Here is a 19,271-nt window from a genome sequence, read left to right as displayed (position 1 = left end):
GTGTTTCTTTCAGAAATAAGGAAGATATCGGTAACGAGTGTTACCTCGATTGTATCTATACGTGTTTCATGAATGTCCCTTGCATATAAACAGAATCCATTACATATATAATTAAATATTTAAAAACTGATGAGTGTTTGCATCGTTTTACGCCGCTAATGTCATTGATTGATTAAAAAGGGTTGCATTACATCAGAGAAAACCTTAGACTGGGACCGTATATATATATTTTAAAACAATGGGTGCCTGGCGGTCGAACATGTTATTTGTATCAGCTACAGGAACCTTTTCCCATATTACTCTTGAAAAATCATTTTTCTAACAAAATCAAAATATGCACTTTTGCGTCGTACACCCAGTCTCTAATGATTATGGACCAATCCTAATGAAATGTCTGCAACATGGCATTTGAAATAAATGTTTTTATTGCCCTTTGGTCAATTGGACTTTTTAAGAAACTGTTATTATACCGTCCGTACTGACAAGTACTTGTTTATACAATTTACAATGTACAATCATTTTATGCACCAAATGAAAGGCATATTCAATTTGATGTTATTTCTCTCCTACACTTGATGTTATCCATCTCATACACGGGTTGTTATCCCTCTCCTACACGGGTTGTTATCCCTCTCCTACACTGGATCTTATCCCTCTCCTACACTTGATGTTATCCCTCTCCTACACTTCATGTCATCCCTCTCCTACACTTCATGTGTTCCCTCTACTACACTGGATTTTATCACTGTCCTACACTTGATGTTATCCCTCTACTGCACTGGATTTTATCTCTCCCCTATACTTGATGTTATCCTTCTACTAAACTGGATGTTATCGCTCTCATACACTAGATGTTATCCCTCTCATACACTTGATGGCATCCCTCTACTAAACTGGATGTTATACCTCTCATACACTTGAAGTTATCCCTCTCCTACACTTGATGATATCCCTCTCTTACACGGGATGTTATCCCTCTCATACACGGGATGTTATCTCTATCATACACGGGATGTTATCCCTCTCCTACACTTGATGTCATCCCTCTCCTACACTTCATGTGTTCCCTTTACTACACTGGATGTTATCTCTCCCCTATACTTGATGTTATCCTTCTACTAAACTGGATGTTATCGCTCTCATACACTTGATGTTATCCCTCTTCTGCATTTCATGTTATCCCTCTCCTACAATTCATGTTATCCCTCTCCTACACGGGATGTAATCCCTCTCCTACACGGGATGTTATCCCTCTCCTACACTGGATGTTATCCCTCTCCTACACTTCATGTTATCCCTCTCCTACACGGGTTGTTATCCCTCTCCTACACTGGATCTTATCCCTCTCCTACACTTGATGTTATCCCTCTCCTACACTTGATGTCATCCCTCTCCTACACTTCATGTGTTCCCTCTACTACACTGGATTTTATCTCTGTCCTACACTTCATGTGTTCCCTCTACTGCACTGGATGTTATCTCTCCCCTATACTTGATGTTATCCTTCTACTAAACTGGATGTTATCGCTCTCATACACTAGATGTTATCCCTCTCCTACACTTGATGGCATCCCTCTACTAAACTGGATGTTATACCTCTCATACACTTGATGTTATCCCTCTCCTACACTTGATGTCATCCCTCTCCTACACTTCATGTGTTCCCTTTACTACACTGGATGTTATCTCTCCCCTATACTTGATGTTATCCTTCTACTAAACTGGATGTTATCGCTCTCATACACTTGATGTTATCCCTCTCCTGCACTTCATGTTATCCCTCTCCTACAATTCATGTTATCCCTCTCCTACACGGGATGTTATCCCTCTCCTACACTTCATGTTATCTCTCTCCTACATTTGATGTTTTCCTTCTACTACACTTGATGTTATCCCTCTCCTACACTTGATCTTATCCCTCTCCTACACTTGATGTTATCCCTCTCCAAAACTTGATGTTATCTCTCTACTACACTGGATGTTATGTCGCCCCTACACTGATAACATTTGCATATTACCAACCAAGTAAACATACGTACTATGAACTTACTTCCGTCTATAACGGAATGTCATACTATGAACGCACATCCGCCGCCTACAGCGGACTGTTACACGGGCTTTTGAAAACCCCTCCGGAGGCTTACACCATTTAGTTAAAACAGGCAAATGACCATCTGCTTTGAAGCAGTTTAGTAATAATGGCTACGTGCAAAAGCTTCATCATGTTATGAAGCTGTGCCATGCATTTGTAACTTCAATCAAACTGAATTTCGAAACAGGTTTCCAAATCGCAGGCACTTGAAATCAAAACTGAAAGTAGTTAGATATCAGCAAAAATACACCCATAGTGCGTAAGATCATTTAACAATGTAGAAAAAAGAACATCCGACAACTTTCCCGCTTATCTTACATTTGCATTCCTATAGTTATATCCCCTTATTTATTTATTTTATAATGCAAACCTTGCTCAGACACTTTTGCAGAAACGGCTTGGAGTAATTCGAATATATTGGAACTTGGAACAAAGATAGGTAGTAATAATAAGTTGTGCACCTTGCAAGATTGATAACTCTTGGACACACAATTGGAAAAGTTATATCCCCTTGTTTATTGTTTTTATAATGCCAACTTTGTCAGACACTTATCAAGAACTATTGACGGAATTGATTGAGTAGTGATGTGAAGTTCTTTACCTTGCAAAATTTATATTTCTTGGGCACATAATTGGAAAGTTATCTCCCTTTTTTAAACAACGTTTGTCAAGACACTTTCTCAAAAATACTTGAAGAAATTTTATTTAAAATTTTTACCCTCTCTTTTAATATTATCTCTTTTCGATTAAGCTCCTGTTTAAGGGGCGATATCAGTGTTTGAAGGCGGCGCTTCGGAGACAAGATTCATAGTTCTTAGTTTGATTCTCCTTTTTTCAACCGAGTTTTGTCCGGAGCAGAACTCAAAATTTACATGATGGCATTTATTAAAACTTGGACCATAGATAGATACCTTATCAAGTTGTGTACTATGCAAAAATTATTACTGTTTTGCACTTTGTGCAAAGTTATCTCCCCTTGTTCATTTTATATTATGGAAACTAACTTAAAACTGATTGAAACAATTGATTGAAAATGCTTAAATAGATAGATAGCAAAGTTAAGTAGTGCACCATGCACTGTTTGTACGTGAGTTTGTGCCTCTTGTTCAGTCTCGTACTGACCATCGCATTGTGTCTGTATGTAAGTTTGTGCCTCTTGTTCAGTCTCGTACTGACCATCGCCTTGTGTTTGTATGTAAGTTTGTGTGTCTTGTTCAGTCTCGTACTGACCATCGCATTGTGTCTGTATGTAAGTTTGTGCCTCTTGTTCAGTCTCGTACTGACCATCGCATTGTGTCTGTATGTAAGTTTGTGCCTCTTGTTCAGTCTCGTACTGACCATCGCCTTGTGTCTGTATGTAAGTTTGTGCCTCTTGTTCAGTCTCGTACTGACCATCGCCTTGTGTTTGTATGTAAGTTTGTGCCTCTTGTTCAGTCTCGTACTGACCATCGCCTTGTGTTTGTATGTAAGTTTGTGCCTCTTGTTCAGTCTCGTACTGGCCATCGCCTTGTGTTTGTATGTAAGTTTGTGCCTCTTGTTCAGTCTCGTACTGACCATCGCATTGTGTCTGTATGTAAGTTTGTGCCTCTTGTTCAGTCTCGTACTGACCATCGCATTGTGTCTGTATGTAAGTTTGTGCCTCTTGTTCAGTCTCGTACTGACCATCGCCTTGTGTTTGTATGTAAGTTTGTGCCTCTTGTTCAGTCTCGTACTGACCATCGCCTTGTGTCTGTATGTAAGTTTGTGCCTCTTGTTCAGTCTCGTACTGACCATCGCCTTGTGTCTGTATGTAAGTTTGTGCCTCTTGTTCAGTCTCGTACTGACCATCGCCTTGTGTTTGTATGTAAGTTTGTGTGTCTTGTTCAGTCTCGTACTGACCATCGCCTTGTGTTTGTATGTAAGTTTGTGCCTCTTGTTCAGTCTCGTACTGACCATCGCATTGTGTCTGTATGTAAATTTGTGCCTCTTGTTCAGTCTCGTACTGACCATCGCCTTGTGTCTTTATGTAAGTTTGTGCCTCTTGTTCAGTCTCGTACTGACCATCGCCTTGTGTCTGTATGTAAATTTGTGCCTCTTGTTCAGTCTCGTACTGACCATCGCCTTGTGTTTGTATGTAAGTTTGTGCCTCTTGTTCAGTCTCGTACTGACCATCGCCTTGTGTCTGTATGTAAGTTTGTGCCTCTTGTTCAGTCTCGTACTGATCATCGCCTTGTGTCTGTATGTAAGTTTGTGCCTCTTGTTCAGTCTCTTACTGACCATCGCCTTGTGTCTGTATGTAAGTTTGTGCCTCTTGTTCAGTCTCGTACTGACCATCGCCTTGTGTCTGTAAACAGTGTTAATATTTGAATATTTGACTCTTGGACCTGTCCTTGTAGCTTTCACTGTATGATTACATTACCGGTTTTGAATGTTTCACAACATACCTCTTGATACTGAACCATTCTTCTAATTAACGTAAGAGGGGCGTAACTTAGGGGCGCAATCTTTTGGCATGCGCCCCTACCTCAGAAGCGAAAGAATTTGGCATAACAATTGCAAGGGCGTTGAATTGACTCACTTAAGAAAATGTTCACAATAAGTAGTCGAAATAGATGCATTTTTAGTTATTTTATTACTTTTTTTCTCCCCCATTGAAATAAAAAGTCAACTTGGACGATTGTAGAGGGGGCGCGCACCTGATGCGCTCCCTCTTCGTCCGCTAGTGACCCACTATTTTATAAGAAAAAAATACAAGTGACAAAATAATGATGCACACAAATCAGACATATTCTTAGAAAAGGTAGCTTCTGTATAATACTGCTATTGCTGACGTTTCACAATATCGTTAAACTAATATCGACAACCCTAAAAGCCCATAGTTACGTAAAATTGGTAATAAACACATCAAAATGAAAACATTTAACTAATAATTTTCTATATTTTTTTTTTTACTTAATTGATTTTCAAACATGATAAATCCATTAAAGCAACGGAAAGTGCAATTAGAAGAACATATTATACCCTAAAAAATTCGGAACTGTTAAACGGGTACAGCAACAAATTGATCCTACACAGGCATAGCAACAAATTGATCTCAAACGGGCATAGCAACAAATTGATCCTAAACTGGCATAGCAACAAATTGACCCTAAACGGGCATAGCAACAAGTTGATCCTAAACGGGCATAGCAACAAGTTGATCCTAAACGGGCATAGCAACAAGTTCATCCTAAACGGGTACAGCAACAGATTGATCCAAACGAGTTCAGCAACGAATTGACCCCAAACAGGCATAGCAACAAATTGATCCTAAACGGGCATAGCAACACATTAATCCTAAACGGGCATAGCAACAAATTAATCTTAAACGGGTATAGCAACAAATTAATCCTAAACGTGCATAGCAACAAATTAATCCAAAACGGGCATAGCAACAGAATGATCATAAACGGGCACAGCAACAAATTGATCCTAAACGGGCATAGCAACAAATTAATCCTAAACGGGCATAGCAACACATTGATCCTAAACGGGCATAGCAACAAATTAATCCTAAACGGGCATAGCAACAAATTAATCCTAAACGGGCATAGCAACACATTGATCCTAAACGGGCATAGCAACAATTGATCCTAAGCGGACATATCAACAAATTGATCCTAAACGGGCATAGCAACAATTGATCCTAAGCGGACATATCAACAAATTAATCCTAAACGGGCATAGCAACAAATAGATCCTAAACGGGCATAACAACAATTGATCCTAAGAGGACATATCAACAAATTAATCCTAAACTGGCATAGCAACAAATTGATCAAAAACGGGTACAGCAACAAACGGGCACAGCAACAAATTGATCCTAAACGGGCATAACAACAAATTGACCACACACGGGCATAGCAACAAATTAATCCTTAACGGGCACTGCAACAAACGGGCACTGCAACAAATTGAAACATAACGGGCACAGCAACAAACGGGCATAGCAACAACTTGATCCTAAACGAGCATAGCAACAAATTAATCCCAAACGGGCATAGCAACAAATTGATCCTAAACGGGTATAGCAACAAATTGATCCTAAACGGGCATAGCAATAAATTGATCCCAAACGGGCATAGCAACAAATTGATCCTAAACGGGCATAGCAACAAATTGATCCTAAACGGGCATAGCAACAAATTGATCCCAAACGGGCATAGCAACAAATTGATCTTAAACGGGCATAGCAACAAATTGATCCCAAACGGGCATAGCAACAAATTGATCCTAAACGGGCATAGCAACAAGTTGATCCTAAACGGGCACAGCAACAAGTTGATCCTAAACGGGTATAGCAACAAGTTGATCCTAAACGGGTATAGCAACAAATTGATCCCAAACGGGCATAGCAACAAATTGATCCTAAACGGGCATAGCAACAAATTGATCCTAAACGGGCATAGCAACAAATTGATCCCAAACGGGCATAGCAACAAATTGATCTTAAACGGGCATAGCAACAAGTTGATCCTAAACGGGCACAGCAACAAGTTGATCCTAAACGGGTATAGCAACAAGTTGATCCTAAACGGGTATAGCAACAAGTTGATCCTAAACGGGCATAACAACAAATTGATCATAAACGGGCATAGCAACAAATTGATCCCAAACGGGCATAGCAACAAATTGATCCCAAACGGGTATAGCAACAAGTTGATCCTAAACGGGTATAGCAACATGTTGATCCTAAACGGGCGTAACAACAAATTGATCATAAACGGGCATAGCAACAAGTTGATTCTAAACGGGCATAGCAACAAATTGATCATAAACGGGCATAGCAACAAGTTGATCCTAAACGGGTATAGCAACAAATTGATCCTAAACGGGTATAGCAACAAATTGATCCTAAACGGGCATAGCAACAAATTGATCCTAAACGGGCACGGGAACAAGTTGATCCTAAACGGGCACGGGAACAAGCTGATCCTAAACGGGCATAGCAACAAGTTGATTCTAAACGGGCATAGCAACAAATTGATCATAAACGGGCATAGCAACAAGTTGATCCTAAACGGGTATAGCAACAAAGTGATCCTAAACGGATATAGCAACAAATTGATCCTAAACGGGTATAGCAACAAATTGATCCTAAACGGGCATAGCAACAAGTTGATCCTAAACGGGTATAGCAACAAGTTGATCCTAAACGGGTATAGCAACAAGTTGATCATAAACGGGTATAGCAACAAGTTGATCCTAAACGGGTATAGCAACAAGTTGATCCTAAACGGATATAGCAACAAATTGATCCTAAACGGGTATAGCAACAAATTGATCCTAAACGGGCATAGCAACAAGTTGATCCTAAACGGGCATAGCAACAAGTTGATCCTAAACGGGTATAGCAACAAGTTGATCATAAACGGGTATAGCAACAAGTTGATCCTAAACGGGCATAGCAACAAGTTGATCATAAACGGGTATAGCAACAAGTTGATCCTAAACGGGCGTAACAACAAATTGATCATAAACGGGCATAGCAACAAGTTGATTCTAAACGGGCATAGCAACAAATTGATCATAAACGGGCATAGCAACAAGTTGATCCTAAACGGGTATAGCAACAAATTGATCCTAAACGGGTATAGCAACAAATTGATCCTAAACGGGCATAGCAACAAATTGATCCTAAACGGGCACGGGAACAAGTTGATCCTAAACGGGCACGGGAACAAGCTGATCCTAAACGGGCATAGCAACAAGTTGATTCTAAACGGGCATAGCAACAAATTGATCATAAACGGGCATAGCAACAAGTTGATCCTAAACGGGTATAGCAACAAAGTGATCCTAAACGGATATAGCAACAAATTGATCCTAAACGGGCATAGCAACAAGTTGATCCTAAACGGGTATAGCAACAAAGTGATCCTAAACGGATATAGCAACAAATTGATCCTAAACGGGCATAGCAACAAGTTGATCCTAAACGGGTATAGCAACAAGTTGATCATAAACGGGCACAGCAACAAATTGATCCTAAACGGGTATAGCAACAAGTCGATCCTAAACGGGCACGGGAACAAGTCGATCCTAAACGGGCACGGGAACAAGTTGATCCTAAACGGGCACGGGAACAAATTGATCCTAAACGGGCATAGCAACAAATTGATCCTAAACGGGCACGGGAACAAGCTGATCCTAAACGGGCATAGCAACAAGTTGATCCTAAACGGGCACAGCAACAAATTGATCCTAAACGGGTATAACAACAAATTGATCCTAAACGGGCACGGGAACAAGTTGATCCTAAACGGGCACACTAACAAATTGATCCTTATCTGGACTGCGAATTGTTGTCAATTCTATCTCATGTCACTTATGGCATTAACACATGATTTTAATTGTCATGGCTTCACTGAGGGTTCAAGCCATAATGCAGCCAATGAGCATGGGCAGACCTTGATAATCTCAAATGAATAAACAAACTCAAGGCGCATGTCAATTTATACATATACATATATAACAACTGCTAGAAGGAGGTTTTTGTGCATCATTATAATGATGACCATGAAAAGTGAAAACTGACCAAGTGCAAAGAGATGTCTGGTCAAATACTGACCATAACTGCCCGCCGGTCAGACCGTGCCTGGACATTGACTTATATGGCCAATAGATTAGCATTTCAATCATTGTCTATACAGAAAAACGCCTGTGGAAACCAAAGTAAATGGTTGCTCGCTTGATGAATTATTAAAACGTGCTTGGAATGCTAGTTACCTGAAATAGTGCTGTGACTATATATCTTCATCTTCCAAAAATCGATAAAATGGCAACACTTTACCAGAAAAACTGTCTATTTGTAAGAAGAAAGTAACGCGATTTGTAATGGTGGTGTTCTTTTCATGAATAAGTGTGGATAGATAGGTTTGGAACTTATCAAACTAGCTACAGATAGAGCGGTAAATGGTTTACTTATCTAATGCCAAGTTAAGTTCCAGAACAATAGAACTGTTTTTCAAAATTTTCATTTTAAGAAATTAAATTCAATAAACATTGAATTAAATGAACATAAAATAAAATTAAATTTCAATGAATTAATAAAATAATTCGAAATTTGAATTTAATTTGAAAATTCAAAAAAATAAATAAAATAATTATCTTTTAATCAAATTAAAATTCAATTACAAAAATATATTGCAAAATTGTATTCAAGTTTAATATCATTTGATGAACAACTAATTATAATTCTGGAAATAGCAACGACAACGAGAGAACCAATATAATAGCATACGTATTCAACAATCTTCATGAACAGCTCTTTAAGATCTTAGCTTAGTAACAAATCGGTAAGACTGCTTAAAGTTAGAATTCTGCCGTACCAGAGTATCTTAGAATCTTTGAATGGCGGAAGGGCCGGAAACAAATGGAATGGCGGAATAAGTCAGCAGAAGTAACGACTTGTTGTCTTTAATTCAACCACTCCGGAAAGATACCGTAGACAAATCATCACTTCACTTCACAAAGACTTCCGATGTTAGAAATCAAGCTGCTGGATTCACAAAAATGCAAGTAAGACATTCTACATTTTCGCATGACATATAACTTGCGCAGTAGCAGTAGCAAAATTAAAGACGATGATTTTTCATCGGCAAATGTAATTAAAACACATCTGCATTAATTTCAAGACTTCAGGACGTTCTTAACACTAGTTTAAATCGTAGAAGACAACTTAGTGGTGATTTCTACAGAAAACTAAATACTGACCAGGTTCGTTGTGATGATCAAATATTAGCGCCTTCGCAATGTACAGACAATCAGATAAGGAAAACTCTAAACTTTTCACCTCAATCCGAGTTATGAGAACCATCTGCGAACAGTATTCTTTCGGAAAGTTTATAAACACCAGAACGCTTATATCCACGAGCATCAGACACTTTTCCGATATTTCGGCCAATAGGTTATTTCGGACCATCTGTTCATAGGTGAACAAAAAGCAGACTAAGGAGCGATTCCTAACGGAAGTCTATACGGCTGTCTTCCAAACCGTTTCCAGGGACCTTGCTTTCCCCAACATTCTTCCCAGGGACCGGTCATCAGGTAATTCACTCGCATTCACGGATAAACTACGTTTCCACCTGTATTTTCCACCTGTATTTTCCACCTGTATTTTCAGCCATGATATAGGGGCGGACGCAAACGCGGACGCCAGGACCACTTTAAAGGAGGACAAACCAAAAACAATTTAGTGACACTAGTGACAATACACGTTTTCCAAAAATGGACAAGTTACCTAGCGCACCTACATGTTCATCTTAAAGTGTTCAAGGTAATTATTTATCTGCTCATAAATTTATTAAATTGTCTTCCTATTCAGGTAAATTTCGAAAAGTGTTATATCATTTCTTTCAATTTTTTTTTATTTTTTTATTTAAATATTAAATGTACCTCCAACAGGTAAAAAGCGCTATTTTGAGCTTTTATCTTGAAGGTGTGGCATTAACATTTTATGATAATTTATCAGAAGATATTAAATAGGATTTCAACCAAATTATACAGGCTTTGTCGAAACGCTTTCAAACAAAAATCTTAATTATACTTTTATCTATATTAAGCAAAAATCTTTAAAAAATTCAGAGGAATATTTGACTCGTGACTTAAAGATGGCTACCGCTTTGAATTTAGACGAAAATATTTTAATTTAATCATCATCATCATCATCATCATCATCATCATCATCATCATCATCATCATCATCATCATCATCATCATTTTAACGCTTTTTATCGTTGTACGAGTATCTTCATATTCCATTTAAAACTGTCTCACAATAATTACTATTGAACTCCCATTTGTAATGGAAGATTTACGCCTGAAGTATTGAGCTAGACATAAAGAACTGGCTTTTTTAATAAAGAACAATCGTTGCTAAGGGATATTTTATTGCTTTTTAAATGTAACTCATATTTGATACTTCATTCCTAACACAGTAAACGTAATGCATCACTTTTATTCAGTAATTGTTGCTAACTACAATCGTTCGGATGCAGTGGCGTAGCTACATATAGGCATTGTAGGTCTGGGCCTAAAACTTTGTGAAAAATGATAAAATTCGATAACCAAAATATGCAATAAAAACTAATGGCTACCCACACACTCTGATCAAGTTTGTTTTATTTTAACCCTGGCAAGTTTGGTGTTTATTCAAACTACGTGTACAGTGTATTACTAGGTTTTATGATAACTATTGCAAGTATAATTGAGTGTTTAAAAAGTCCCAGAACTCACATAGAATCATCGGCCCTACAAGTTTTTTAGGCCCTAGCTACGCCTTTGGGATGTAGTTCTGATTGTATGCAAGTAATTAAGTTATTATCTCTAATGGCGAAACAACTGTACCTGCTGTTATAACAATGGGAATGCGGTTTTCCATTCAGAACTGTAACACAATTGGACCGGTGCACTTCTGGAGAATGGTCATGAAAAGGCATGCTTTCCGTTTTGTGTGTTTCTTGGGATTTGGTGCTGTAGTTATATGTTTGTATTCAGGTAAGGGTCAAAAGCTGGTAGAAAAGCTTAATCATTTAAAAACCAAGAAAGGAATTATTTGATGTGATACGCACGCTTTAATATGGGAGTTATATTATGTTAAACACCTATAGCAGATGCTCCTTATCACATTGATTATTTCTTTGTCCACTGTTATATGATATAGTTGTTTCCCATCGTTGTTTCACACACTCTCATATGATATTCATGAGATGGTGTTGTTTTCTATATAGAAGATACAAATGTGTAAAATGTGATATGGACAATACAGACATTTTCAATTTGAGACGAAATCCAAGCAACTAGTACTAGTTACTAAGTGTAACATGCGACGCCATCAAATACACCAACAGATCCCTTATGAGAAAAGCATGCTCGACCCTAAAGGGATCCATAGGTCTTTATATACAGTAAAGAAACACGGGCTTTGCTAATTTGCATATTACCTACCAAGTAAACTGACGTACTATGAACGTACTTCCGTCTATAACGGAATGTAATACTATGAACGCCGACCCTAGTCTTTATATACAGTAAATTCTCAATCCACTCGGAGCCGGGGCTTTGCATATTTGCATATTACCAACCAAGTAAACATTCGTACTATGAACGTACTTCCGTCTATAACGGAATGTTATACGCACATCCTCCGCCTACAGCGGACCTTTACACTAAATATTTAATTAAACGCTTGCATTAGTTGTCGGCCAATGAATGCACCCTATCCAATTCAACACATAAAAAACGAAATTGTATTTTTCAGCCATACGGACAGAACAGTGGCCAGATTTAAGTAAATTACGTTTCAGCTACGCAGATCCGCCATTGAAGCTGTTCACAGTACAGCCTTTTGTCAAGTTCAATGACAATTTGGCAAAACCAAATGTTTCAAGAACGATGGTACACTCAGGAAAAGGGAAAACCAGAAAAAGTTCGATCTATGCCGGTAACGATACAAGCTTGCCGCGTAATGCAAATGCGAACATTAATTTTTCTTTCAAAGTTTTAACAAATCCCGAAATACTGTCACAAACTGCAGATGCGACCTTCACTTCTAAAGTTAACGGCAAGGTCAAGGTCATCATTATCCTTGCGTACATGCACACGGGATCAACGTACCTCGGTGATGTGCTGCACCAACTTCCGGGCTCCTTTTATGAGTATGAACCCCTACGAAGCCTTCAGCAAGCCAGCAGATATAGGGACGCTATCACATTCATGAACGGCTCTCGCAAGTAAGTACAAAATAAACATTTCCATATACATTTGTAATCGGGGACCAGTACCCAATTATAGTCACTCAAACGCCCATAAAGGGAAATCTTACCAGACTGCTCAGACAAACAAACCTTTTATTCAAATAACTAAAGTGCTAAAAGTACAGATAGCACTATGTTTTCAACGCACTATGGTGTCAACGCACCATATTTACACCTCGACTTCCTGTCCTTAAATGAACGGCTTTTTGGCAATTGCGATTATCATCCGATGAACTCAACATAAGTCGTATATGCTCGGATCGCGTATAAATATACATGAACATTGAACAATGTTTATCTTGTTTTTGTTTTAAATATGTCAGCAGGCAACGATAAACTTGAATCAACATGTTGACAAGTGTTAATTTTTGGTTTGTTACAATATTGTTGTCACTAGCTTAATTTTACGTTAAAAATCAACTATGAAGTTGTTTATTTCCCCCGCGTTGTTATGATGTCTAATGACCAACTGTTTCCGGTTACGGTCGGGTCGTTCTATTCACAGAATGAGTGAGAAAGGTTTTCTTACATGAAATAAAGTATTTTTTAAAAATTCTGGATATATATTATGAACTATTGGTATAAATATAAGTAATGAATTGCGTGATGGATGTCATTATAGGGAATACGAACGCAGTTGGGCTGGCTTAAGTACGCGTGGAGTCTTTCGGACTCTACACACTTTAACCAGACCAACTTCGTTCATACCCCGATAATGACATCATCAACGCAATTCATTCCTTAAATGGTGTCAACACTCTATGCTGTCAACGCACTATGATGTCAACGCACTACGGTGTCAACACACTATGTTGTTAACGCACTATGTTCTCAACGCTCTATATTGTCAACGCACTATGATGTCAACGCACTATATTGTCAACGCACTATGATGTCAACGCACTATTTTGTCAACGCACTATGTCTTCAACACACTATGTTTACAACACTCTATGGTGTCAAAACACTATGATGTCAACGCACTATGATGTCAACGCACTATGTTGTCAACGCACTATGTTCTCAACGCACTATATTGTCAACGCACTATGATGTCAACGCACTATATTGTCAACGCACTATGATGTCAACGCACTATTTTGTCAACGCACTATGTTGTCAATGCACTACGGTGTCAACACTCTATGATGTCAATGCACTATGTTGTCAACACACTACGGTGTCAACACACTATGATGTCAACGCACTATGATGTCAACGCACTATGTTGTCAACGCTCTATATTGTCAACGCACTATGATGTCAACGCACTATTTTGTCAAGGCACTTTGATGTCAACGCACTATGTTGTCAACGCACTACGGTGTCAACACTCTATATTGTCAACGCACTAAGATGTCAACGCTCTATTTTGTCAAGGCACTTTGATGTCAACGCACTATGTTGTCAACGCACTATGTTGTCAACGCACTATGTTGTCAACGCTCTATATTGTCAACGCGCTATGATGTCAACGCACTATTTTGTCAAGGCACTTTGATGTCAACGCACTATGTTGTCAACGCACTATGGTGTCAACACTCTAATTTGTCAACGCACTATGATGTCAACGGACTATGATGTCAACTCACTATGTTGTCAACGGACTATGATGTCAACGCACTATGTTGTCAACGCACTATGTTGTCAACGGACTATGATGTCAACGCACTATGATGTCAACGCACTATGTTGTCAACGGACTATGATGTCAACGTTCTATGATGTCAACGCACTTTGTTGTCAACGCACTATGTTGTCAACGCACTATGTTGTCAACGGACTATGATGTCAACGCACTATGATGTCAACGCACTATGTTGTCAACGCACTATGTTGTCAACGGACTATGATGTCAACGCACTATGATGTCAACGCACTATGTTGTCAACGGACTATGATGTCAACACACTATGATGTCAACGCACTATGTTGTCAACGGACTATGATGTCAACGCACTATGATGTCAACGCAATATGTTGTCAACGCACTATGTTGTCAACGCACTATGTTGTCAACGGACTATGATGTGAACGCACTATGATGTCAACGCACTATGTTGTCAACGGACTATGATGTCAACGCACTTTGATGTCAACGAACTATGTTGTCAACGCACTATGATGTCAACGCACTATGTTGTCAACGGCCTATGATGTCAACGCACTATGTCTTCAACACACTATGTTTACAACACTCTATGGTGTCAAAACACTATGATGTCAACGCACTATGATGTCAACGCACTATGTTGTCAACGCACTATGTTCTCAACGCACTATATTGTCAACGCACTATGATGTCAACGCACTATATTGTCAACGCACTATGATGTCAACGCACTATTTTGTCAACGCACTATGTTGTCAATGCACTACGGTGTCAACACTCTATGATGTCAATGCACTATGTTGTCAACACACTACGGTGTCAACACACTATGATGTCAACGCACTATGATGTCAACGCACTATGTTGTCAACGCTCTATATTGTCAACGCACTATGATGTCAACGCACTATTTTGTCAAGGCACTTTGATGTCAACGCACTATGTTGTCAACGCACTACGGTGTCAACACTCTATATTGTCAACGCACTAAGATGTCAACGCTCTATTTTGTCAAGGCACTTTGATGTCAACGCACTATGTTGTCAACGCACTATGTTGTCAACGCACTATGTTGTCAACGCTCTATATTGTCAACGCGCTATGATGTCAACGCACTATTTTGTCAAGGCACTTTGATGTCAACGCACTATGTTGTCAACGCACTATGGTGTCAACACTCTAATTTGTCAACGCACTATGATGTCAACGGACTATGATGTCAACTCACTATGTTGTCAACGGACTATGATGTCAACGCACTATGTTGTCAACGCACTATGTTGTCAACGGACTATGATGTCAACGCACTATGATGTCAACGCACTATGTTGTCAACGGACTATGATGTCAACGTTCTATGATGTCAACGCACTTTGTTGTCAACGCACTATGTTGTCAACGCACTATGTTGTCAACGGACTATGATGTCAACGCACTATGATGTCAACGCACTATGTTGTCAACGCACTATGTTGTCAACGGACTATGATGTCAACGCACTATGATGTCAACGCACTATGTTGTCAACGGACTATGATGTCAACACACTATGATGTCAACGCACTATGTTGTCAACGGACTATGATGTCAACGCACTATGATGTCAACGCAATATGTTGTCAACGCACTATGTTGTCAACGCACTATGTTGTCAACGGACTATGATGTGAACGCACTATGATGTCAACGCACTATGTTGTCAACGGACTATGATGTCAACGCACTTTGATGTCAACGAACTATGTTGTCAACGCACTATGATGTCAACGCACTATGTTGTCAACGGCCTATGATGTCAACGCACTATGTTGTCAACGCACTATGTTGTCAACGCAATATGATGTCAACGCACTATGTTGTCAACGCACTATGTTGTCAACGGACTATGATGTCAACGCACTATGATGTCAACGCACTATGTTGTCAACGCACTATGTTGTCAACGGACTATGATGTCAACGCACTATGATGTCAACGGACTATGTTGTCAACGCACTATGTTGTCAACGGACTATGATGTCAACGCACTGTGGTGCCAACGCTCTATATTGTAAACGCACTATGATGTCAACGGACTATGATGTCAACGCACTATGTTGTCAACGCACTATGGCCACTCCATTCCGCCTGTTAACATTGAACGTATCATTCTGCTTATTGCTTGTTACCTGATGGTATGTGTATAAAGCTTCCTTAATATCCTTCCTTTGTTGAACAATGCATGCTTGTGTTTACAATTTGGGTGCTTGTATATCATAAGCATTTAATATCTTCATATGTGTTGTTTATCTCATTATATGTACCCAAAATAATATTAATCAACATTTTAGACACAAACAGTGAGTCAGATTGCCCCTTGCAACATCTGTTATCGGCATAATTTCTGGGATTAACTGTTAATCCATTCATGACAGTGTTATGGGTGTAGGTTGGAATGCAATGCTTTCGGTAGATGCAGAAAATGCGACCCATATAAGCGTTGAATATATTCAGCCGAAATATAAATAAACAGCAAACACAAATCACAACAACTAAATGCTATGACATTTTTAGAACAAAAGGAAATAACTGCAATGTATATACCTCGTAAAACTCCGAATATGTAAGGGGAAAAACGAACGATCATTCCGAATATGTACGGAAACAAATTGTATGCATACAGCGCCCCCTGTTGTCATAATTCGTTATGCCTGTTTCTTGGCAACCGCATTATGGTTAGTTCATTTGGGTTGCATCATTCGGCTCGTCTAATTAGGACTGTTTCATTCGGATAGTTCTATAATGCTTGGTGATTGTTGCACTGTGCGTTCTTGTATTTCTATTCGGCCTCGTCAAATTTCGAACTTTATTTTTTTTTAAAATAGGAAGTTATATAGATTGTAACATAAGATGCATTTATCAAATGATGTTCGCAGACATTTAAACAAAGTGAAGTTAGTTATGTTGTAATTGTAATAGCTCTAAACGGAATTGGAATGTCAGCATGCGGAATGCAAATGCCATCATGCATTTAGACATGCCATAATGCATATTGTAAGTTTCATCACCCGAACGGTAATGTCATGAAGCATAATACAATTGTCATCAAGCATAATGCAATTTTTACCAGAATACCATTCCATATATACCTGTCAGCGAAAGCGCTAGCACTAACATCTACAGGGACACTTTCGACACCAGCATATCGGGTAATCATTAACAATATGCGTCCGTATGCAAGTTAATATTGATGTGATGATGATGATGATGATGATGATGATGATGATGATGATGATGATGATGATGATGATCATGATGATGATGATGATGATCATGATGATGATCATGATTAGGATGATATGATGATGATGATGATGATGATGATGATGATGATGATGATGATGATGATGATCATGATGATCATGATGATGATCATGATGATCATGATGATGATCATGATGATGATATAATCTAACATATCTCACTTGTTGATTAAAGGCAACTGCAGCGAGGTAAAGCTGTGGCATACCAACTTGCCGCAAAAGCAGTTGAACACATGGTCACCTGCAATCATAGAAACCTGGACTACGGCACACTATTACACGCCTTTAGAAGTATATCGTCAGCGGAATACCAAGATGTAGCGCCATATTTTCGTTGTCTACGGTCGAATTCAATGATGTTAGAGAAGAGAAGGGCTAACCATGCGAGCTATAACCAATTACCGTTCACGAATCCAATGTCGCTAGAGTTACCAGCGCGTCGCAAGCCTAAAGGTAGCAGAAACTACCCTATGAGTCTCACCGACCCAAACACGATTCTCAGCTGTCTCCCACTGTTGGAAAGCCGGTGTAGAAATGCAACCGTTCGCTTGACAAAATTCATCAGACTTTCTATGAAAGCAACAGAAATGTTATTGCGAGCAATCAACAACATGGTTAACGTGAACATTATACATCTGGTGCGGGATCCGCGTGCCATGATGGATTCTCAGCTCCGTAAAAATGATATGGGTGTCAAACGCTTCGCTGTTTTTCAAACTAGAACCAAATATATGTGCTCATGTCTAAGAAAAAACTTGCACCTATTTAAAAAGTTAAATCCTATGTATCCAAACAAATTTTACTCGCTCCGTTATGAAGACCTTGTAGACAGACCCTTAGTAACGTTTGAAGACTTACTCTCATTTCTTGGTTTAGGATTTGGACATAACATGGAAAGGTACGTTAAAAACAGTAGCATCAACTACACACCAGCGAGAGCAGCCGTTTGGAGAGAGCACATTTCCATTGAGCATCTACGCATAGTTGACAAGTACTGTAGAGACTTGTATCCAGTTCTCGGCTATGTGCCCCTGGACACGCTGAACCAGGTCAGAAATCTTACTGTCCAGGATCATATTCAGCTTCCCTGATGGAAGATATTCAGTGCAATAACTATACGTGGTTCTGATCCAGGAAAATGACTCTAATGTGTTTTGTTTACTATTGTAAACGTTTATACATATACGCCATATTATATATGGTCATTTATGTTAATGTTGTTCGATGTGATAGCACATGATAAAGTATAACATTTTAGTGTACCATATAAGGGAGTGATTTTTATGTTTTTGGTCACTCAACTTTAACGCATTGTACAAATAACAAATTGAAACACAGTTCATTTGATAAAATTTATGTCAAAATTCACACAAAAAAGAAGTACATGTATACGAAGCAATATTCTATGTAGACAAAGATATACACATGTTTGAATAGATCGTACTGTATGCTATATAGACATGAGATGAAAACACTAAAGTACACCAACA

General features: G+C 38.9%; 1 protein-coding gene across 1 annotated transcript; it reads left to right on the top strand.

Moving 5' to 3' along the window:
- The first annotated feature begins 12,505 nt into the window (after positions 1–12,505).
- On the top strand, positions 12,506–18,957 carry LOC128226193 (carbohydrate sulfotransferase 3-like). The gene is made up of 2 exons (XM_052936084.1): positions 12,506–12,843; positions 17,957–18,957. The coding sequence occupies exons 1-2, from the start codon at positions 12,506–12,508 to the stop codon at positions 18,870–18,872; spliced, it is 1,254 nt and encodes a 417-aa protein (XP_052792044.1). The 3' UTR covers positions 18,873–18,957.
- Positions 18,958–19,271: the final 314 nt, after the last annotated feature.

This window comes from Mya arenaria, chromosome 3 (genome assembly GCF_026914265.1).
Source record: "Mya arenaria isolate MELC-2E11 chromosome 3, ASM2691426v1".
NCBI lineage: Eukaryota > Metazoa > Mollusca > Bivalvia > Myida > Myidae > Mya > Mya arenaria.
This window is presented reverse-complemented; position numbering and strand designations above follow the sequence as displayed.

Bases quoted from the DNA above. Each gene is read 5' to 3' on its own strand.
- LOC128226193 (XM_052936084.1), top strand. From the start codon at position 12,506: ATGGTACACTCAGGAAAAGGGAAAACCAGAAAAAGTTCGATCTATGCC. The intron at 12,844-17,956 runs GTAAGTACAAAA...TGTTGATTAAAG, and splicing joins TTCATGAACGGCTCTCGCAA to GCAACTGCAGCGAGGTAAAG.